The following is a 23,528-nucleotide window of genomic DNA, read 5'->3' on the forward strand; positions in this document are numbered from 1 at the left end:
GACCTACCAAAACACCAATGGTCAGAGGCATTAAACCAGGTGGGATCCCTCATGGCTATGAGGGCCATAGATCTGGTTCCACAATCAGAGAAGGGCCAAGGTTTTTACTCAAGACTCTTTCTAGTTCCCAGAAAGCAAAGTTCATGGAGACCCATCCTGGATCTGTCAGTCTTAAACACTTTCCTGGACATACCAAAGTTCAAGATGCTTACTCTACAGCAGCTCCTGCCAATGTTGAGCAAAAATGCACGGATGGTGACATTGGATTTAAAGAAGGCTTACCTACACATCCCAATCAGACAGGAGTGCAGAAAATACCTCCGGTTCAAGGCTGGATCGAAACATTACCAATTCTCTGCGCTGCCCTTTGGCTTGTCTACTGCGCCCAGGGTTTTCACCAAGTGCCTGACACCAGCAGTAGCTTATTGCAGACTCAAGGGAATTCAGATTTACCCTTATCTGGATGACTGCCTTATCCAAGCAGACAGCAAGGATGTCTTACTTCAGCATCTGGAATTTGTTCAAAATCTTCTCAAGTACCTGGGATTCACTGTGAACATAAAAAAGTCAAATTTGACACCCACACAACAGATAACTTTTCTGGGTGCTCTTCTAAACACAACAAACCAGATGGCATTCCTGACATCTGAAATACAACTGCAGCTGTCTTCAGCTTTCAAAACCCTGGCGTCAATAACTCAGCTAACTGCAAGGAAATTCCTGCAAGGTTTGGGTTACATGGCCTCCTGCATCCTTCTCATACCAAATGAAAGACTACATAGGAGAAAAATACAATGGTACCTAAAAAGTGTATGGTCCCAGCATTGCCACAGTCTAGACACACAGATTGCTGTCTTGCCTTGTCTACAAAAGGAATCCCATTGATGGACCATGGCATGTCTTCACAACAAAGGGAAAGCCTTCAGTCTGCCTCCAGCCAGCCAAGTGTTAACCACGGGCGCCTCAGATTATGCATGGGGAGCCCACTTGCCAGGAAAAGGTCTGCAAGGTTTTTGGACAGAGGATCAGAAGCACCTGCATAATCAATTTAAAAGAGATGTTATCTGTACAAAATGCCCTCTTGGCTTTCAGGGATCTTCTACAACCAGGACAACTACTGATACGGACAGACAACACCACAGTTATGTGGTACATAAACAAGCAAGTGGGTTCACACTCCTACCCCCTTTGCAGACTAGCCATGACTCTTTGGAACACAGCTCTAGCTTGCAAAGTGGATCTACAAGCTCAGTTTCTGCCAGGGAAACAAAATATTCTGGCAGACAGCCTGAGCAGGAACCTGTCAGACCCACACGATTGGATGCTAGACACCCAAATATTCAAGATGGTTACAGAAGCCTGGGGCTGCCCGGACATAGATCTATTTGCATCCCCCCTCAACCACCAGTTACAGATTTTTTGCACAAGGACATTTCACAAACTAGCATGGAAAGTGGATGCACTATCATTCAGTTGGAGAAACCTCGCAGGGTATGCCTTTCCGCCACTACCTCTTTTTCCATGGGTGTTATTAAAGATCAAGCAGGACAAGCCCAAGATGATGATTTTACTGGCCCCACATTGGCCTGGTCAATTTTGGTACTCAACACTGATGAATCTATCCCAGGAGCCACCTTGGATTTTACCTCAGATTCCAAATCTTTTGTCCCAACACCAGGGCCAGGTTCTGCACTCTCATGTCAAAACTCTCAGCCTGGCAAATTCAGGGTCTATGATTAATCCTTTTCTTCCCAAACAGGTCATGGATGTCATCTTAGAAGCCAGACGGCCTAGCACTAGAAAATCTTATGCAGGTAAATAGAAGAGATTTTGCACCTGGATGCATGCTCAGGATTCGGATCCCCTCATTCCTAACATTCCACTGATTTTACTTTACCTGACAGACATGCTACATAAGGGTTTATCCTTCTCCTCCATAAAAATACATGCCTCAGCTATCTCTGCACATTACAGTACAGATCCTCCAATCTTTTCCCATCCACTTCTGAAACAATATCTCAGAGGAGCAAAGAATTTAAGGCCCCCTAGGACACCACCCATACCTGCCTGGGACCTCAACTATGTTCTGGAAAAACTCACTCTGCCTCCTTTTGAGCCTGCTGCTACATCTGATCTTAAGTATTTATCATGGAAGACAGTTATCCTGCTGGCTTTGACTTCAGCCAGGAGAGTCTCGGAGTTACAAGCACTCATGACTGTGGAACCTTATATTATTTTTCACCAAGATAGGGTGTCTTTAAGGACTAATCCTACTTTCATGCTTAAAGTGGTTTCCAAAGTGGCTTTAAATCAAACTATTCACCTGCCAACTTTTTTCACTAATCCACAAAATAAGGGGGAAAGGATCTTGCATTCCTTGGATGTACACAGACAACTTCATTTTTACCTGGACAGAACCAAGGATATCAGGAAAACAGAGCAACTGTTTGTTTCTTATGCAAAAAATTCCCAAGGCAAAGCTATTTCAAAACAGACCATTTCTAAATGGATTGCTCATGGAATCAGATTTTGTTACTCTCATCATGGAAAGCAAATCCCAGGAAAAATTAGGACTCACTCTACCAGAGCTGCTGCTACTTCAGCTGCCTTTCTCAGGGGAGTACCTACCAAAGATATTTTGGAAGCTGCAACTTGGAGTTCAGTGCATACTTTCTCTAAGCACTACAATCTCCCTCTTTACTCTAAGTCTAGGGCAGGCTTTGCTTCTGCGGTCTTGCAGGGCCTTCTAGCCGCCTCTTCTACTCTATAACCACCACCCTTTATCTCAGCTTTGGGATTCAACCCTACAGTGATGACTGCAACAGTGAAACACGATGAACATAGTACAGTTGTGTACACTTACCATAAATGTAGATGTTCGAGTGTCTTCACTGTTGCAGTCTGCTACCTCCCTCCTGACCCCTCTTATATTTTCATTAGTGTGGTTTCCTACTTCACCCTTCTTCTGAGGTGTATTTGCTTCAGGGTATGGGGTTTGTTGTATGTTACTTTTTTTTTGTTTTACTATTAGCCTTCATTTTTGGGCACCTGACATCTGGGGCAAGAAAAACTGGAGAACATGGCATCGGCTGGCAGCTTTGTACTCCTAGCGCTCTGACGTCAGGGAGTATGACTGAACAGCCGATGCCGGAGCCAGACTTTGGGATTCTGGCCGACCGAGGACTGCCTGCCGGCAGGAAGAACCCTACAGTGATGACTGCAACAGTGAAGACACCCGAACATCTACATTTATGGTAAGTGTACACAACTGTACTTTTCCCTAACACCAAAGCACAAATAATCATAATCTGCAACTTCACTAGGTAGTTGTAAATGGATATTAATGTAAATAATTATTGGGAATGGGGATTTTGTGATGTGAAAGAGCTGTATCCTTAGATCTTGCATATTCTTTGCTGCACTTTAACTATTGCCTTGCTTTTTTTTCCTACTTTCTCTGTCTCTTGTCTTTTTTTTCTTTTAATCTAGTGACTTGGTTCCAAATGGTTCTTTCAAGGGAGTCTCTGCCCCATGTCTCCAGTCTGTCATCTGGCATCTTTCAGCCTGCTGCAAAGAGGGTGTTGTGCTATATTTCGCTCAAGAAGAGTGACCAGACTCATTTTGTTACGAATGGGACTGGTGTCAGGAGTCGGCCTTCCTGGTCTGTGTTTGGCTGTCCTCCAGAAGATCACAGAGTGCTCAGTGTAAATCCTTTAGGGCCGGAGGGTGCGTTTTAGCACTGGGCATGTGGAGGCTGAGGTTGGCAGAATGTGATCGTTTTAAAATCACCCAGCATGATTCGTGTGTGTGTATGTGTGATTCTGCATGTGCCAAGTATGAGTTCAATTTATTTCATATTTGGGTAGTTCTGTCACTTGATTACTTGCCTAAACAGTATCATGACCTGTTTATAACTATTTTCTGTTGCAGAAAATTGTAATGAAGCTTTTTATATCAATGAAGAATTTATTTACAAAATGTACAGATCTGATGAGTCAGAAATTCAGTTATCTGGCATGAAGTTAGTCTTGAAAAAACAAACTGATGTAGAAAACACAGGTTAGCTCAAGGTGCATTTATGATGCATCAGTTGTATTGATATTTTGAATAATTTTGTATATAAAGCATTTCAGTAACTTGAAACTATAAGACAAACACCACTAAAGCTATACTATTGGACAAGTTGTCCATTCTTATTCATAACTTGTGAAGCCAGGAAATTGAAATTTAAGTGCTATTACTTAACTTATTTACTGTTTAGTGCAAATATTGGCATGCTTGTTTGGATTTTCATGAATTCTTATATAAAATAGGTTGAAATTGCAAAGTGTGTTCTAATGTTAGACATTCCGAATTAATATATGGATATAGAACTAGTTTAGTTGTCTGTCCTGAAATGTGAAAACTGGTCACTTAAGAATGGAGAATTGAAATATTGGGCAGTCATATACAGAAATCATTATCACTATTGTTGAGTTTTGACAGCTGTTAACAAACTTGATTGCACATGGCTTAATCATGCATGAGAAGCATAAAAGAAGATTCCAGTTTAGAAATACACCCTCACCTTTGCCTAACAAAGATATTTACCTCTGCCACTACCCTTGTATAGCTGTGGAAGGGTGGAGGTTTATATTTCATAGACTGTTCTCTTTTGCTGAAATCTGCTCAAAGACCTTCCAGTTATATCAAGTTCACCCCTACTGCAGTTTTACAGCAGTCATAGGTCCCCAATACTGACCAAACATGCTTGCAAGTAACAAATGGTAGTCCACCTCCTTCTCCCTGTTGCAGTTTGTACCCTCAGTCTCTCTCTCTTTCGATCACACACACACACACACACACACACACACACACACACACACACACACACACAATACAGTATGCACATTCCAGTTAGTGTCATCCCAGTTATGACTGGATCAGTGTCTCCAGCTTGGAAGTCAATGCAACCCCTTTCCAGTCAGCAGTGTCGCATTTCCCACTTCTGCCTGCCACCTTTCTCTGCTCTGATCACAGTCATCATGTGATGCCTCTTGCCCCTCAACCTCACTTATTTGTTTGGGGTTTAAGGCACCCACTTCTTCCTCTCCTGCCTGTTAGCGTTTTGAGTCCTCTGTCTAGCACCTGCACAGATCTTGGCAGCATTTGAGTACTGTGCAGGATTCATTTTGCTCTACCAGTCACATTTTTCCCATATGCCATGTACTGGAAAACTAATGGCCAAAAAACCCTTTCTATGAACAGCAAAAGAAGGTCTTTACTGGTGAATTTGACCCTTGTTTGCCCCCTTCCAATTCCAAGGTTGAATAACAGTTTGGAAAAGTACGTCAGTGTTCTCCAGAACTAATGTTTTGGTCATAACTATTTGATGAAATAGCATTTGAATAAAATCCATTCAGCCATTTGATAGGTTCTAACTGTGCCTGCCCCATCTCCTAGGTTGACATGACTGGAGAGCCCTACCAACTCTTTCATCCAGCCTTGTCTGATTGGAGGGTCCCTGCTATCTCCTTCATTCCACCTTGTCTGGTTGAAGGGTCCAACTTACATCCTGCATGTACGTGCCATTGAACATTCCCCACCGAAGCAGTCCACTGGGTATAAGAGTAGTTGTCAGTTCTACCTCCTCACCCCTTGCCCACATGGTTCCTTGTCTCTAAAATTTTGGTTTCTTCAACCAAATACCTAAACTACACCAGCACTGTGGTGACAAGTTGCATCATGGTAATTTCTTAAGAATGACATGTCCTTAACGTCCCACACTGTCTGGTCAGCAGTACTCTGCATTTGACCCAACTTCATCAGCTCCCGTCTCAGAGCCTACCTTGTCCTTACTCCTTCCCTGTCTTTCATTGTAGTAGTGCTCTGCAAATATATGGTCTGGCCTTCATGAACATGAGTTGTACATCTTTACCCTAAAAAGTACAAGTTCCTCTTGTGGTCTTTTGTTTAAATGTATAATGTAGGTGCAGTAATGTTGATATTTCATATTGATGTTCGTCATGTTTCACTGTTGCAGTCATCACACTTGGGTTATCCTGCCAGAGATAGCCCTCTGTCAGCCCGAATACCAGAGGCTTAGTATTTCTGCGTCGGTTGCTGTCGCTCCAGGACTGACATCAGGTCGTCAGTGGTATAAAAACAGGCAGCCGACTCCATTACGTCAGTCTTTCTTGCAGAGGAGCACGAAGCAGAAGCAGTTTGCACAAGTGCCGGTCGGCTTCTACCTGAGTTTTTCATTTCTGAAATTGAAGTTGAAGTCTTCTAAACATAAGTACCCCATTGGGGATCCTTTTTATCTTGCTCTAACTGATGTCAGAAAAAGTTAACAATTGTCTCACCTGTGGAAAGCAAATACCACACCGAGGGGGGAGGGTGGCGTAATGGTTAAGGTGTTTGCCTTACAAACACAAGGTGCAGGGTTCGAGTCTCACAAGGGATAATTGGCTAGGCTTAAAAATGGCTCGCAAGGGCAGTTAGCCTAGTACTAATCTATGAACCTCTATGAACCTATGATTTCCATTCTTACTGCGTCACCTCTTTAGGTCCAGACCACGACGTTCCTCGCTGCTGGTTTTGTGCTTTGTACAACACCCGAACTATTCGCCATCGGGCCCTTATTGTAGCTAAATACTTTCGCTCTTGATCTCTGTATTCCAAAATGGCTTCGGTAAGCCATCCTACTAGCAATCTTCTGAAAAAAACGTAAGGATAAAGACAGAGACAGACCAGACCGCACAGGTCCAAAACTGCCGACGATGCTTCAGTTAAGCTAGTCGCCAGTTTGCCAGTACTCAGTGAGGTGCTTTCACAGCTCTTGATGCTCGCATCGAAGGATTTGCAGGCCGCTACCAAGACCTGTTCGGAGTCCAGTATGCCGCAACACTCTTCTTTGACTACGGAACCTGCGGATGTCTCTACCTTGGATGGGTCCGGAGCCACTGTGCAGGCACCAGCTTCTGAGGAAGTTCTTCGCACTACTGATATTCGGCACAAACCGATGACTTATTTCGTGTCTTCGGTTCTTTCTAAAACTACCGAGTTTCTAAGGCCCAGAGTACGAGCTACCCCTAAAAAACCGAGTACCTAAACTCACGCGCCTGCTTCCTTGCCACAATCACAGATTCGTAAATTGGCGGAAGACCTTATCATGCTGATTAAGGAAAGCCAGCCTTCCCCTGCTAATAGAAAAATAGACTTGTCCCCAGCAGCTTTATCTGACTAAGAGTCCGATGACTCTGAGGTTTCTGATTATGAAGACATGCCCTTATCTGCTTATGAGGATTCAAATGCAGAGGAATTCATTCCTTCTGCCTGTTCTCCAGAGGATTTTTCTTTTGGTGAAACCCTACATGCTTTGAGAGAGCACTTCCATTGAGAATGCCAGAATTATCCTCAGTGCAAAAAGAGACTCAGAAATTTTAGATTTACCACAGCACAAACCCTTAGCTATGCCTCCTGTTCTGGATGTTGTTGATGATGTCTTTATGGAATCCAGTCTAACTCCTGAAACTTTACCTCCTGCTCCCAGGAAACCTGACCGGTATTACAGAATCCCTGACTCACACAAATTTCATTTCAAGAATCCTACTGCTGACCCAGAGGTCATCTCCCAAGGGCCTAAAGGAATAAAAGCAACCACAGCTAAGAATCCCACCTCCTCAGACAGGGATTCCTCGAGACTTAGACAGATGGGGTAAAAAAGTATATACCTCTGCAACTCTTGCCATTAGAGCATTAAATTGTCAATTCCACATCCTGAAATACCAGCAACATACCATGGAACTCCTTAAACAAAAATTATCTACCTTCCCTGACTGTGCAGAAAATAAAGATTTACAGGAACTTACGCATTCTGCAAGCCAAATCAGTAAACATACCCTGCAATGCTGGTTTGACGCCCTAGAAGCATCCTGCAGGGCAGCAGTCACAGGTTCTGTACTTGTTAGGCATGTTTGGCTTAAGGAACAGACCTTGCCAGATCATGTCAAAGCAAAATTATTGGACGTACCACTGAACAAAGACAATCTGTTTGACACCAAAGCAGAAGAGGGTTTTTAAAATAGATGGAAGAAAAAGCTAAGTCTATGCAGACAGTTAAAGACTTTTTGCAAGTTCAGCCTCCAAGATTCAGTAGGCATTGCCCCTCAAAACATTAGTCCTTTTCAGCCCCCTAAAGGCCACCTCAGACTAGACCTAGGGGAAACAGACCCCCCCCCCAGGCAGCAGTCTCAGGGTATGAAGAGATCTGAGCAATGGAGTACCTCCACTTCTAAACCAGGGAGTGCTAAGCCATCCCCTTATGGAAAGAATTCACAATGACTTCTCAACTCCTCCTTTCACCGCTGCCCATCTGCTCATGCCCCTAGGAAGAAAACTTTCCTCCCATGCAAAAGCTGGGCCTCCATCATCAACGATCGATGGGTCCTCAACATAGTGTCCCAGGGGCACAAATTTTATTTCCACATGTTGCCAACCCCAAAGGGATTCCCAGATGTTTTTCGTGTTTCACTGTTGCAGTCATTACATTTGGGTTATCTGCTTGCAGGTAGCCCTCAGTTGGCCTGACTATCAAAGTCTTGGGTCCTGCGTCAGTTGCTGTCTCATCTTTCATGACGTCAGGTAGTCAGGGGTATAAAGCATGCAGCCGACGCCATTACATCAGACTTTCTTGCAGTGCAGTGCCCAAAACAGAAGCAGTTCTCAAGTGCCGGTCGGCCGACTCCTGAAATTTTCATTTTTGAGTTTCAGATCCAAAGTCTTCAACAAAGCTAAGTACCCCATTGGGGTTCCTTATTCTTGCTCTAAACCGATGTCAGTAAAAGTTAACAATTGTATTACTTGTGGAAAGCAAATACCTCATAAAGATTTTCATTCGTACTGCATTCCTTGCTTAGGCCCAGACCACGACGTCCCACGCTGTCAGATGTTAAGTTGTCAAACTCACCTTCATTCTTGCTGGATGGGTTCGGAGCCAATCCTCGGCTCCGACCCGGCACTTGCTAAGCTCGAGAACTCATTTTACCAGCTCGAGGCAACCCTATATCCCATGATGCAAGCCGTGACTACCTCAGATCTCGTTTGCCGCTTCGCGAAGAGGTCTCTTTTTTACCAGCTCAGGTAAAGTTTTCAATTTCTGTCAGATTAGTCTAGAGTTTTTCCCCTTAATTTCTATTTGTCCTTTTTTGGGTATATTTTGTATACTTATACTTGTCTCCTACCCTATATTCCCTTCCTTTTAGGTTAGGATTTATTTCCTTCAGGCCTTAAGCCTCCCCCTCAGTTAATTCCTGTCAGGTTGTGTGTGTGTGTTTTTAGGGATTAACTGTGTGATTGTTGTGTGTCTGTCTGTTTTTGGACATTATTATGTCTAAAGAGGTAAAGGTCTCAGACTTCAAGAAGTGTGACTCGTGCTGTCAGAAAATGTCTCGGTCACACTTCTTGTGTGTATTGCCTGGGGCCTTTACACCTGCAGGACTCCTGTGCCATTTGTCACTCCTTTAGCCAGAGAGTCCTGCAGGAACAAATAAATAAATTGATTCTTTGTGGCTTGTTAAAGCCAGAGGGTTCTCCGACCAAGGCTGGGTCGGTTAAACCCTCTAAGCCATCTAGAGCCCAGGCTGTAGTTCCTAAGCCTTCGGCTGTGCCGCCGACTCCTTCGGAGTCGAGATTGGCTCCGGCTGGAGCCGATCTTTCTACCTTGGAGATTGTTGTGTCGGCTCCGACCGGCTCCGACACACAATTGCCTATTACTTTGTCGGCTCCGGCTGGAGCCGACGTGTCCTTATCCAGTATTGGAGCCAACAAGTCTTCGGCTCCATCTGGACCCGAGAGGTCATCGGCTCTGATGGCTCCATCCAGGAAGAGATTTCGGTCTCCTTCCCTGGAGTCTATTTGTTCGACACCGGGATCTCCTCTTTTGTCGGAGCCGATCTTCAAGATCTTCCAGGCTATCAGACCATGATTTATAGAGGGTGGTAAGCAGACTGTTGAAGTCACAGGCACTAGCCCAAATGCTCCATAGCCCGTCTCAACAGACGTCTGCTATTTCTCTTCCCCCTGAACTTCCTCCTCCGACTCTCCTTCAGAGTTCGGAGCCGGAGCTTCTCGGAACGGTGACCGTGGGTGCGCCAGAGCCGATACTTCTCTTTTCAGCTCCGACGTCTTCGGCTCCGATCTCCTCCATGGGATCTTCATTGGAGGGATCCGGTCATCGAGTCTCCCTTGTTGGCTCCGAGGGGGCCAGTGGCATCGGACCCTTGTCCGACCCTGCTCTCCCTCTTGGAGCTTCGGCATTGGTGAGCTCGGCACCGACATCGGCTTCGGAGCCTTCTCTTTCGGTGGGGCCGGGGATTCCTGTTTCTTCGGAGCGGGGGTCTTCTGGCCTCCCTGGGAGAGGAGCCTTTGAGGTGAAGAGGAGTGTCCTAGCCCCCGAGCTAGGTCAACAGTCTATTCCTTTAGCTCCTCCATCTTCAGTGCCTGTTGATGTCTCTTGCCAGCCTCTTGCTCCCAGACCTAGAGATCCATCGCCCCAGGTTTCCCCATTGGGAATAAGTTCCTCTTCCTTCTTTCTCCTGATCCTGCAGCAGAACCCCCGTGTAAGAGTACGTGTAAGAGGAAGCACACAGACTCCCCTCTGAGTCTACTACATCAGATACCGACTTAGATGAGTCTGAGGGTTCCCCACGGTCCCCCTCTGAGGATGTCTCCTTTTCAGACATCCTGGAGCTCCTTAAGCAGAGGGGGAACTGGCCTTCCATTAACCCCTCTGAGGATGAGTCGGTATACCTGGAGGCTTTCAGATCTCGACCCTCCACCTCCTGGGTGTCTCCGCCCTTCGACCCACTCATGCAAGTAGTGGCTCGGAAGGCGTGGGCAGCCCCGGATTCTGTGGAACCAGTTCCTAGGAGGCCCTCCAAATTCATTACAGCCCCGGCAGACAAACAGTTTCTTTCTAAGGGCATCCCTGTTGATGCTATGGTGGTGGCGGCGGCCACCAAGAAGGAACTTGCTGATCCTTCTGTGCCTGTCCATCCTCCTAATAAGGATTCTAGGATCATGGACAGGTACGGCAAGCGAATGTTTTCTTCAGCGACCTTTGCTATGCGTTCGCTGAACTACCTTTGTCACTTTACCAGACTTCAGAGAGACATTCTCAAGAAACTAGGTGAAGTGGTTCAGGATCCTTCAGCCACTGGGGCTCAGGAAAAGATTGCCTCACAGCTAGGAATCCTCAATTCTTTGACTAACTCCTCCATGTGGCTCATTTCTTATGCAGCCGATGGGGCGAGTAGGGCCGCAGGCACAGGAGTGGCACTTAGGCGTCAGGCCTGGATGCGGCTTTGTAATTTTGCAGACCCTTTTAAGGCGTCCTTTACCAATACCCCCTTTGATGGTTCGGCTTTGTTCGGGCCTCAGGTGAAGGATACATTGACCAGGTGTGAGCAAGACAGCAAGACCCTTTCTGCCGTAGGAGTCCATTTCTCCACCCCTTCAAGACCCTATCCAAAGGGTCAGAAGGGAGGGAAAATGTTGTTCCGTAAATCTCAAGGAGTCACGCCAGACACATGTGGTCAGTTTACCCCCAGAGGCAGAGGGGGTAATAATAATAGGCGCCGCCCTAGGGGCAGAGGGGGTCCGCAGAATCAGGGTAGCAGGGAGACTCTCCCTGATAAACCCTTCCAGCATCCCTGAGGTGTTGCCCGACTGCCCACCCTTGGAGGCAGTCGGGGGAAGATTGTCGCTGTACCCAATAGCCTGGCGTTCCCTCTCTCAAGACAAATGGGTAGAGTCGATCATATCCGAGGGCTACAATATCCCTTTCGAGAGGTATCCCGTTCCTCATCATTCCCTTCCAGACATCTCACCCGGTCTAAGGGAATTGGCAAAACAGGAGGTATCAAAACTCTTAGCAAAAAGAGCCATCCAAATAGTGCCAGCAGACCAAGTAGGATCCGGCACCTACTCAAGATTCTTTTTGGTCCCCAAAAGGACGGGAGATTGGAGACCAATTTTAGACCTCAGCAAATTAAACAAGTTTGTCAAGAAGGCAAGGTTCCGGATGGTCACGCTTCAGTCCATTCTACCCTTTTTGGGCAAGGACAACTGGATGTGCTCAATAGACCTTCAGGATGCGTACTATCATATAAAGATTCACAGGCGCTCCAGAAGGTTTCTCCGCTTTTGGCTGGGGTCCAGTCATTTTCAATTCAGAGCCCTGCCCTTTGGCCTCACTACAGCCCCCAGAGTGTTTACCAAATGCATGGCAGTGGTTACGGCTCATCTGAGACGTCAAGGATTCCAGGTGTTTCCGTATCTAGACGACTGGCTCCACTCCGCCACCACCAGGCATCAACTTCTCAAGGCCAGAGACCACACTCTGCAAACCTGCAAGCAATTGGGGATTTCAATAAATTTCAAAAAATCTTCTCTGTCGCCTTGCCAATGTATTACTTTTATAGGCGCAGAATTAGACACTGTCAGCATGTCAGCCAGACTCTCAGAATGAAGAATTCTGGACATTCAGAAGTATGTTCGGGTCATATTACTCAGCAAGAAGATCAGAGCCAAATTTGTCCTGAAGGTTCTGGGTCTTATGGCTGCGGCCATTGTTCTTCTGCCATTAGCCCGCTTCCACATGCGTCTTCTGCAGTGGATGTTGTTCGCTCAATGGTCATTCCAGCAACTCCCCATGAGTCACGAGATTTTTGTCACGCAGTCGTGCAAGACTCATCTAACCTGGTGGATGTCTTCTCCTCTGCTCCATCAGGGCCGACTGTTTCTTCCCCCAGTTCCGGTTGCCACAGTCACTACGGATGCCTCTCTGATCGGGTGGGGGGGGGCATTATCAGGGCAGGATGGTCCATGGGACTTGGCAACCCATAGAATACCATCTGCACATAAATGTCCTAGAGATGAGAGCAGTGCTTTTAACGTTGCAAGCCCTCAACGACTTTCTTCCCTTAGGGACTATTGCAGTTCAGATGGACAACATGTCTGTAGTCTGGTATATCAACAAGCAGGGCGGCACCAGGTCCTACCCACTGTGTCGAGAAGCTCTCAGACTTTGGCAATGGGCGATCTCCTCTCATCGGTTTCTGATAGCAACGCATATCCCTGGGAGATCCAACCTCTTAGTGGACAGACTGAGCAGAGCTGTTCTCATGCCACACGAGTGGTCTCTCAAGCAATCGGTAGTGGACGAGATTTTTCAGAAGTGGGGCTTCCCTTCCTGCGACCTTTTTGCTACACCCCAAAACAGCAAATGCCCGGACTTCTTCACCCTTTTTCCTCTACCAGACCATTCCCCGAGAGACTCTCTAACCCAGGATTGGCCCCGGGGACTTCTGTATGCCTTTCCTCCCTTTCCACTGATACCACAAGTTATTCAGAAAGCTATCGTATTGAGAGCCAAGTTGATCCTCATTGCCCCTTACTGGCCTCGACAAATTTGGTTTCCGTCCCTGCATTGTCATCTCCTGGCGCAGCCTTGGCATCTGGACCCAGTTCCAGACCTTCTGACCCACCAGTCGGGTCAACCGCACCGGGCCATTCGTTCTCTCAACCTCACTGCTTGGTTGCTCCACTTCCTTCCTTAGCCAGGCTTCCTTTGATATCTATCCCCGTTAGGGATATCATAGTAGCTTCTCTTAAGTCCTCCACCAGAAAGATTTATACTAGTAAGTGGAAACGCTTTTCTTTCTGGGCAAAGTCTAAACAATTAGATCCCTTTACTGCTCCAGTGCATTCAGTTCTGGATTTCTTAGCAGAGATTTTTCAAGCAGGGTCTTCTGCTTCTACAGTTAAAGTCCAATTGGCAGCAATCTCTAATTTTCATGTTGGTTTACAAGATCAAAACATAATGTCCCACAAACTTTGCAAAGCCTTTCTCAGAGGTATATTTCTTCTAAAACCTCCAATCAGAGATCCCCCTCTGCAGTGGGATTTGAACTTAATGCTAGCATCCTTGATTCTACCCCCCTTCGAAAGGGCTGCTACATGCTCCTTAAAGTTTCTTTCCTGGAAAACAATTTTCTTGGTGGCTGTTACTTCAGCTAGAAGGGTTTCTGAACTTCAGGCCCTTTGTGTCCGTTCCCTTACTTGGTTTTTCACAAAGATAGGGTATCTTTAAGACCTAATCCATCTTTTTTACCCAAAGTTGCTTCCCAGACAAATCTTAACCAATCTATTGATTTGCCAGTTTTTTTCCCTAATTATTCAGACAAAGCTGAACAAAAACTTCATTGCTTAGATGTCCATCGTCAATGCAGATATTATTTGGACAGAACTAAACAGTTCAGAAAATCTTATCAACTATTCCTTTCTTATGCAGAGAATAGAACAGGTCTCCCAGTCTCTAAAGTGACCTTATCCAGATGGCTGTCTTCTATCATTTCTTATGTTTATCATCTTAGAGGCAAGCAACTGTCCTCAAAACCAAAAGCACATTCTACCAGGAGCCTATCCACATCCACAGCTTTTCAGGATAGGCTACCTATTGACGCCATTTGTGCAGCAGCCACTTGGGCCACTCTTCACACCTTTGTCTCTCATTACAAATTGGACTTGGCCTCCAGGGACAGGGCTAGGTTTGGTTCCACAGTTCTCAAGAGTCTGTTCCATTGAGCCACCCAGGATAGAGGTGCTAGGGACGCGGTCCCATCCAGCAAGAATGAAGGCGAGTTTGACAACTTAACATTTAGAAGTTATGTACATACCATAACGTTCCATGTTAGTTGTCTTCTCGCCTTCTTTCTTGCGTCCCTCCCTCCTTCCCCCTGGCCTGGACTGATCTTGAGGTTGTACCTTCCTTTTGTTGGGGATGTTGTCACTCTTTCCAAGAGTTCACAATAGGAAGAGTCATTACTGTTAGTGGCCATTGGCCTAGTTTCTCCTACATTTAGTATCTTCTTCCTTGGCAAGAAGTATTTTTTGGCAGGGTTTTCTTCTAGCTACCAAACGAGATCTGAGGTAGTCACGCCTTGCATCATGGGGTATAGGGTTGCCTCGAGCTGGTAAAACGAGTTCTTGAGCTTAGCAAGTGCCGAGTTGGAGCCGAGGATCGTCTCCGAACCCATCCAGCAAGAAAGAAGGTGAGAGAAGACAACTAACATGGAACGTTATGGTATGTACATAACTTCTAATTTTGTGCCTTATTCAATCCTCGAACTATTCGTCGTCGGTTCATTTTCGCATCTAACTATTTTGGTACTCGTTTCAATTATCCAGAAATGGCTTCAGTAAGCCACCCGACTACCAACATTCTGAAAAAATGCAAAGATCGAGACAGAGACAGACCGCATAGGTCCAAAGCTGCTGATGACGCTTCCATTAAGCTAGTCGCCAGTTCGCCGGTACTCAGTGAGGCGCTTTCCCAGCCCCTGATACCAGCTACTTCAGATTCGCAGGCCTCTACTGAGACCCATTCGGAGTCCAGTGTGCCACGAGATGCTTCTTCGACTATGGAACCTGCGGATGTCTCTACCTTGGATGGTTCTGGAGCCGCTGTGCAGGCACCGGCTTCTGAGGGTGTATTCAGGCCTACTGACTTGCATATTAAACCGACACCATCTTCTTCTTTAAGGCCTAAAACTCGATCCAGTCCTATAAAACCGATGCCCAGACTGCATGGTTAGACCCCTATGCCTAAAAAACAAATGATAAGAATGGCTGAAGACCTTATTACTCTAATCAGGGGAAGCCACCCTTCTCCCTCTAAGAAACCTAGAGCTGATTTTCCTTCTGATTCTTCTGATCAGGATTCTGAAATTTCTGATGTTAAGTTGTCTATCTCGCCTTCATTCTTGCTGGATGGGTTCGGAGCCGACCTCGGCTCCGACTCGGCCACTCTAAAAGCTCAAGAGTTGGTTCCACCAGCTCGAGGCTCCCCTTATATCCCACAATGCTAGGCGAGAGTTACCTCAGATCTCGTTTGCCGCTACAGCTTCGAGGTTGGTTTTTCTACCGGTTCCTGGTGAGTGTTAATTTTTCTTGTAAAAATGACTCTTTAAAACCCCTTTTAAGTTAATATTCTTTCTTAGTTAGTGTAGATTAGAAAAGTTTATTCCCGACCCTAAATTTTTCCGTTTTCTTCCCAAAGAACCTTTGGTTCTTCCATTGGGCCCTTAGGCCTTCCCTTCCCTACTGGAGTGTTTGTGTTTCTTGTAGTTTATTCTAGTTTAGTGTACTTTAAATACTAGTATTACTACTAAAATTATTGTGTTTTTCTGACAGGGTATAACTTGTGTGTTTGGGTGAGTGTTTGTGTACACCTGTCAGTCAAAGAAATGTCTAAAGAAGCAAAGGTCTCCGGATTCAAGAAGTGTGATGCGTGCTGTCAGAAAATGTCTCTGACAGACGCTCACACTTCTTGTGTCTATTGTCTGGGGCCTTTGCACCTGCAGGACTCCTGTGCTGTGTGCCATGGCTTCAGCCCCAGGGTCCTGCAGGAAAGAAAACAAATTAATTCTTAGAGGCTTACTGAAGCCAGAGGATTCCCTGTCAGTTTCAACAGGGAAGCCCTCTAAGGCATCGAGGTCTTCGGCTCCGGCTTCTGAGCCGAGACCTCAGGTTGCTCAACCTTTGCCTTTATCGGCTCCGGCTGGAGCCGATAAGTCTCAGTCCACAGTTTCTGTGGCTCCGGCTCCGCCGGAACCGAGGTTATTGAGGTCCCGGTGTCGGCTCCGACCAGACCTTCGGAGCCGACAACTAGGAAGAGGTCTAGGTCACCATCTCTTGGCTCCGTTCATTCGGCTCCAGGATCTCCCCTGCTGTCTGAACGGAGCCAAAGGTCTCATTCCTCTAGGTCATCGAGGCTGTCCGATCATGACCTTCAGAGGGTAGTGAGTCGACTACTTAAGTCCGAGGCACTAGCCCAGATGCTTCAGAGCCCGACTCATCAGTCGATGCCTGCCCCGTCCATCAACATTTTCCTCCTTCGACTCTCTTGAGTTCGAGCCGGTCGGTCGGAACCGAGACTGTGATTACCGGAGCCGAGACAATTGTCTTCGCTCCGCTGCCGCTCCGCTTTCTTCTTTGGAAGAATCTCGGTGCCGGACTTCCCTCGGCTCCGAGGGGTGAGTGGCATCGGACCCTTGTCCGACCCCTCTCCTCTCGGGCTTCGGCGCTGGTGAGTTCGGCTCCGACATTGGCCTCGGAGCCATCACTGTCGGTGCCGAGGGGGTTCTTAGCTCCTCGGAGCGGGGACCTCTGGCTCTGCCTGACAGGGGTGCATTCGAGGTCATGCGGAGTGTGTTAGAGCCTGGCTCTACTCCACAGTCGGCTCCGCCCCTCTCCTCTATGCTGCCTCAGGGTAAGTCGACTCACTCCCTCATCCCGGACCGCAGAGAGCCAGCTCCTCAGGAGCCCCTGTGGGGATTTCATCCTCTTCCGAGGCCTCTCCTGATTTGGCAGAAGAGCCCCTCGGAAGAGGAAGTGCAAGAGGAAACACATTGACTCACCTGAGTCTATCACGCCAGACACAGATTTGGATGATTCTGAGGGTTCCCCGTTCCCCTTCTGAAGATGTCTCATTTGCAAACATTCTGGAGATCCTGAAACAGAGGGGAAATTGGCCAGCCCTCAACCCTTCGGAGGACGAATCTGTGTATCTTGAGGCGTTTGGCTCTCGTCCTTCCACCTCCTGGGTGTCCCCCCCCCTCGACCCCCTCATGCAGGTGGTTGCTAAGAAGGCATGGACGGCTCCTGATTCAGTGGACCCCACTCCCAGGAGACCCTCTAAGTTCATCACAGCTCCATCAGACAAGCAATTTTTATCAAAAGGAGTTTCTGTGGATGCTATGGTGGTAGCTGCTGCCACAAAGAAGGAACTGGCTGATCCTTCAGTACCTGTCCATCCACCTAACAAGGAATCTAGGTCCATGGATAGGTACGGAAGCGGATGTTCTCCTCAGCGACATTTACCATGCGTCGCTGAACTACCTGTGCCATTTCACTCGTCTTCAAAGGGACTTGATCAAGGAAGCGAGTGAAATGTTAAGGATCCTACAGCTGCGGGTTTCAAGAAAAGATGAACACGCAGCTGGCTACCCTTAATTCCATATCCAACTCCTCCATGCCTCCTCTCTTACGCGGCCGATGGAGCGAGCAGAGCCGCAGGGACAGGTGTAGCCTTACGTAGGCACGCCTGGATGCGGCTATGCAAGTTTGCGGACCCTTTCAAGACGTCTTTCACGAACTCCCTTTGATGGATCATCTCTCTTTGGTCCTCAAGTGAAAGAAACCCTGACTAGGTGCGAGACTGATGGCAAGACCCTTTCTGCCGCCGGAGTCCGTTTTCGACTCCTTCCAGGCCTTACCCCAAAGGCCAGAAGGGTGGAAAGATGTGGTTCCGTAAACAATCTCAAGGGACTTCGCCTGACGACAGAGTCGTTTCCTACCAAAGGCAGAGGTGGGAATAACAATGGTAGACGCCGCCCTAGGGGCAGGGGGGGTCCGCAGAACCAGGGCAATCGGGAAGCCTTCCCTGACAAGCCCTTTCAGCATCCCTGAGGTGTTGCCCGACTGCCCATCTTCGGAGGCAGTCGGGGGAAGATTGTCACTGTACCCAGAAGCCTGGCTATCCCTGACTCAAGACAAATGGGTACAGTCCATCGTTTCCGAAGGCTATTCTATCCCCTTTCTTCGTTTTCCAAATCAGTCAAAAAAATCCCTTCCAGATGTTCCACCCGCTCAAAGGGATATAGCAGCTTTGGAAATTTCAAAGCTGCTTGCAAAAAGAGCAACTCAGCCAGTACCAGCAGACCAACAAGGATCCGGAATCTACTCAAGGTTCTTTTTAGTTCCAAAGAAAACAGGGGACTGGAGACCGATTTTGGATCTCAGTGTCTTGAACAAATCAGTCAAGAAAACAAGATTTCGGATGGTCACGCTGCAATCCATTCTTCCCCTTTTGGGCAAAGGAAACTGGATGTGCTCTATAGACCTTCAGGATGCGTACTATCACATAAAAATGAACAGACGCTCCAGAAGATTCCTCCGCTTCAGGCTGGGAACCAGTCATTTTCAGTTCAGGGCCCTGCCCTTTGGTCTCACCACTGCCCCGGTGTTTACCAAATGCATGGCAGTGGTAGCTTCTCACCTGAGACGACAAGGATTCCAGGTGTTTCCATATTTGGACGACTGGCTTCTCACAGCTCCCACCAAGCATCTCCTTCTGATGGCCAGAGATTATACTTTTCGCGTTTGTCAAAAACTGGGTATTTCAATAAATTGCGAAAAGTCTGTTTTGTCGCCTTGTCGTACTATTACCTACATAGGTGCAAATCTAGATACTATAAACATGTCTGCGAGGCTAACTCACCAAAGGATATCAGACATTCACAAATTGGTGTCACTTCTTCTCAACAACAACAGAGTCAAAGCCAGGTTAGTTCTAAAGGTGTTGGGAATCATGGCAGCGGCCATACCTCTCCTTCCATTGGCCAGATACCACATGCGGATCCTTCAGTGGATGCTTTTTACTCAATGGTCATACCAGGAACTTCCAATGTCTCACACCATTATGATCACGCAAGCGTGCAAAAGCATCTCATGTGGTGGATGTCTTCCCCAGCTCCTGTCGGAAGACCATTTGTTCCACCTCCTCCGGTTGCTACTCTGACAACGGATGCCTCCCTGATCGGGTGGGGGGGGGCATTATCAGGGCAGGACAGTCCAGGGCACATGGCAACCAAACGAATGCCACTTGCACATAAATGTTCTGGAGATGAGAGCAGTGCTTTTAGCGTTGCAAGCCCTTCAAGACTCTCTTCCCTTGGGAACAATTGCAATCCAGACAGACAATATGTCTGTAGTGTGGTACATCAACAAACAAGGCGGAACCAGATCATACCCCTGTGTCGAGAAGCACTCAGACTGTGGCAATGGGCGATTTCTTCTCAGCGTTTTCTGATAGCAACGCACATCCCCGGGAAGTCCAATCACATTTCGGACAAGTTGAGCAGAGCTATACTCATGCCTCACGAGTGGTCTCTGAAAGACTCTGTAGTGAGAGAAATTTTTCTCAAGTGGGGTCAGCCTTGCTGCGATCTTTTTGCTACTCCCCAAAACAGCAAGTGCAGAGAATATTTCACTCTATTCCCTTTACCAGGCCAACCCAGCAGAGACACTCTAGTCCAAGTTTGGCCCCGGGGACTTCTGTATGCATTTCCTCCTTTCCCACTGATCTCTCAAGTAATACAGAAAGCTATCGCTCAGAAGGCCTCATTGATCCTCATTGCTCCTTACTGGCCTCAACAAGTGTGGTTCCCCTTTCTACATCGATTTCTTTTGAGCGACCGTGGAATCTGGACCTAGTTCCAGATCTTTTGATCCATCAGTCGGGTCAGTTTCATCGCTCCCTCCCTCTCTGAACCTCACTGCTTGGTTCCTCCACTTCCAACCGTAGCCAGGCTTCCTCAATTATCTCACTCTGTTAGAGATATATTGATAGCTTCCCATAAATCTTCCACTCGAAAGATTTATTTGAGTAAGTGGAAACGCTTCTCATATTGGGCAAGGAAAGGACATAGATCCTTTCACCGCTTCCATCCAACTAGTCCTTGATTTTCTAGCTGAACTCTTCCATGCAGGTTCATCTCCATCTACACTTAAGGTTCAATTGGCAGCTATTTCTAACTTCCATGTGGGTATTTCTGAATCTGCCCTAATGTCCCACAAACTTTGCAAAGCCTTTTTGAAAGGAGTTTTTCTTCTCAGACCTCCTATAAGAAATCCTCCTTCTCCTTGGGACCTAAATTTAGTTCTTGCTTCTTTGATTCTTTCCCCTTCGAACCTGCAGCTTCATGTTCCTTGAAATTATTATCATGGAAAACTCTCTTTCTGGTGGCTATTACATCAGCTAGAAGAGTTTCAGAACTTCAAGCACTCAGTTGTCGTCCTCCTTATCTTTTGTTTCATAAGGACAGAGTATCCTTACGAACTAACCCGTCCTTTTTGCCTAAGGTGGTTTCAACATCAAATCTAAACCAAAGCATTGACCTCCCTGTCTTTTTTCCAGAGTATTCCAATGGGTCTGAACAAAAATTACACTGCCTGGATGTTCATTGTCAATTAAGGTACTACTTGGATAGAACAAAACAATTCAGAAAATCTGATCAGCTGTTTGTCTCCTATGCGGAAAGCAGAAAGGGACTTTCAGTTTCAAAGGTATCATTATCCAGATGGCTAACATCTTTGATTTCCCTGGTATATGAAATTAGACAACAAAAATTGCCTAATAAACCTAAAGCCCATTCCACCAGAGCTTTGGCTACTTCTTTAGCCTTCCAAGACAGACTGCCTATTGACACCATTTGTGCAGCGGCTACTTGGGCTACTCCTCACACTTTTATTTCTCATTATAAGTTGGAGTTAGCTTCTAGGCATAGAGCTAACTTTGGTTCCACTGTTCTCAGGAGTCTGTTCCGTTAGGCCACCCGGGACAAGGTGCTAGGGACGCGGTCCCATCCAGCAAGAATGAAGGCGAGATAGACAACATATAGAAGTTATGTTCTTACCATAACGTTCCATGTTAGTTGTCTTCTTCTCGCCTTCTTCTTGCGTCCCACCCTCCTTCCCCCTGGCCTGGACAGACCTAGAGGAGTTGTGATCGTGACCTCTCTTTCTACCACCTCTTTCTTAGTCATATGCTATTATGCATATTTCTTGGTTCAGGATGTAGGTCACCCTTCTTTCTTCCTGTTGTTAGAGGTGGATTCTGTTTTACAGTTATACTGTTACTGTTATAAGCTGGGGTTAGCTTACAAACGAGATCTGAGGTAACTCTCGCCTAGCATTGTGGGATATAAGGGGAGCCTCGAGCCGGTGGAACCAACTCTCGAGCTTTTAGAGTGGCCGAGTCGGAGCCGAGGTTGGCTCCGAACCCATCCAGCAAGAAGAAGGCGAGAAGAAGACAACTAACATGGAACGTTATGGTAAGAACATAACTTCTATTTTCTTCTGATGACCAGGATTTGCTCTTATCTACCTATGAGGATTCTGATACAGAGGACTCCATTCCCTCTGCTTCTCCTCCAGAAGATTTCTCTTTTGGTGAAACTTTGCATACTCTCAGGGAGCATTTCCACTGGGAAAGCCAGGATTACTCTGACTCCAAAAAGAGGCTTAGGGGAATTTTTTCTCCTACCTCAACACAGGCCTTTAGCTATCCCTCCTGTACTGGACATTGTAGATGATGCCTTCTTGGAATCTAGCCTGGCCCCAGACACTTTACCTCTGGCTCCCAGGAAACCTGACAGGTATTACAGAGTACCTGACTCTCACAAGTTTCTCTTTAAGAATCCTACAGAGGATCCAGAGACCATTTCACAGGTAGCCAAAGGCAATAAGGCTACTACTGCCAAAAACCCTACCCCCTCTGATAGAGATTCTAGGGCCCTGGACAGATGGGGTAAGAAGGTGTACACTTCTTCTACTTTGGCCATTAGGGCCTTAAACCGCCAGTTTCATATGTTAAAGTATCAGCAGCATATTATTGGATTACCAAAGAAACAGATGAGGCTCACCACGGCCGATAAAAAACACTTTATTCAACTGCAGTATAGTTAGCGCTTTCATGTTTTAACAACGCTTCTTCAGACTTCAAAACAGTTCATAACAAAACCAGTAGTTTATAAATGAATTTAAAATCAAGTCAGCCAATAAGGATTGCTAAACAATTAATTTATCAATCATATTAAAGCAACAGATCACAATATAGTCACATATATTCTTAAAATAGGTTAATACATAAATAAGGTTACTACATAAATAGATAAAAATCATTATGCAGATTAGTAAAATAGCTAAATATATCATATATTTAAAAGACTAAAAAGCTATACAGTACTAATGTATATATAAATTAGTGTTTATAGGGGCGTGATATTAAGAATGGCTTAAGTGTAGCCCTTTCATTTAACCCATGCCCTTTATTTCCCTGTAGCTTAATGATCCATCTATTTTCGCATTCTTCTGTGTAATTCTTTATGTTGCCTAGTCTATTCGTTCTGTAAACTAACTGCAGTACATTAAACTTAAAGGTATGCATTGTCCCTGTATTCAAAACATGTCTGGCCAAAGCATTATGTTCATCTTCCCTATTAATGGCATATATATGCTCCCTCACACGTTCTCTAAGACTTCTGTTTGTTTTACCAACATAGAAGCATGAGCATAGTTGACATACTGCCAAATACACTTAAGTCCCTGGGTTTACAGTCAGCATAAAAGTTGAAAGTGTGTTCAATACCTGTGTCAGGATGTACAAATATATTTTTACCAGACATGTAGTTGCATTGATTACAGCCTCTACAGGGAAAGGTCCCTTTCCTATTAGATAAACTAACAACATTTTTATTGTTTTCATAACACAACCTTTTTAACGATTTAGTGTTTCTGTATGTGAAGCTTGGCTTATCACCCACTAGCTCAGAAATTCTTTCATCAATAGTTATAATACCCCAATTCTTGCTAATCACTTCCTTGATTTTCGAATTGACATTACTATATGGAATAACAATTCT

The 23,528-nt window shown here is 46.1% G+C and overlaps 1 protein-coding gene across 3 annotated transcripts in view; it reads left to right on the top strand.

Moving 5' to 3' along the window:
* The window catches only part of FLNB (filamin B), a 4,683,119-nt gene that overhangs the window by 4,211,035 nt on the left and 448,556 nt on the right, over nt 1–23,528 (top strand). The window contains exon 40 of one of the 3 annotated variants that reach the window (XM_044078790.1): nt 3,490–3,753. The exons of the other annotated variants lie outside the window; for them this stretch is intronic. Coding sequence (XP_043934725.1) covers nt 3,490–3,737 — 248 coding nt within the window. The 3' untranslated portion in view covers nt 3,738–3,753. Of the gene's footprint in view, nt 1–3,489; nt 3,754–23,528 lie in introns of those variants that run through there. 3 annotated transcript variants of the gene reach the window in all.

The sequence above is a fragment of the Protopterus annectens genome, chromosome 7.part1 (assembly GCF_019279795.1).
Source record: "Protopterus annectens isolate FY-2018-M chromosome 7.part1, PAN1.0, whole genome shotgun sequence".
Lineage (NCBI taxonomy): Eukaryota > Metazoa > Chordata > Ceratodontiformes > Protopteridae > Protopterus > Protopterus annectens.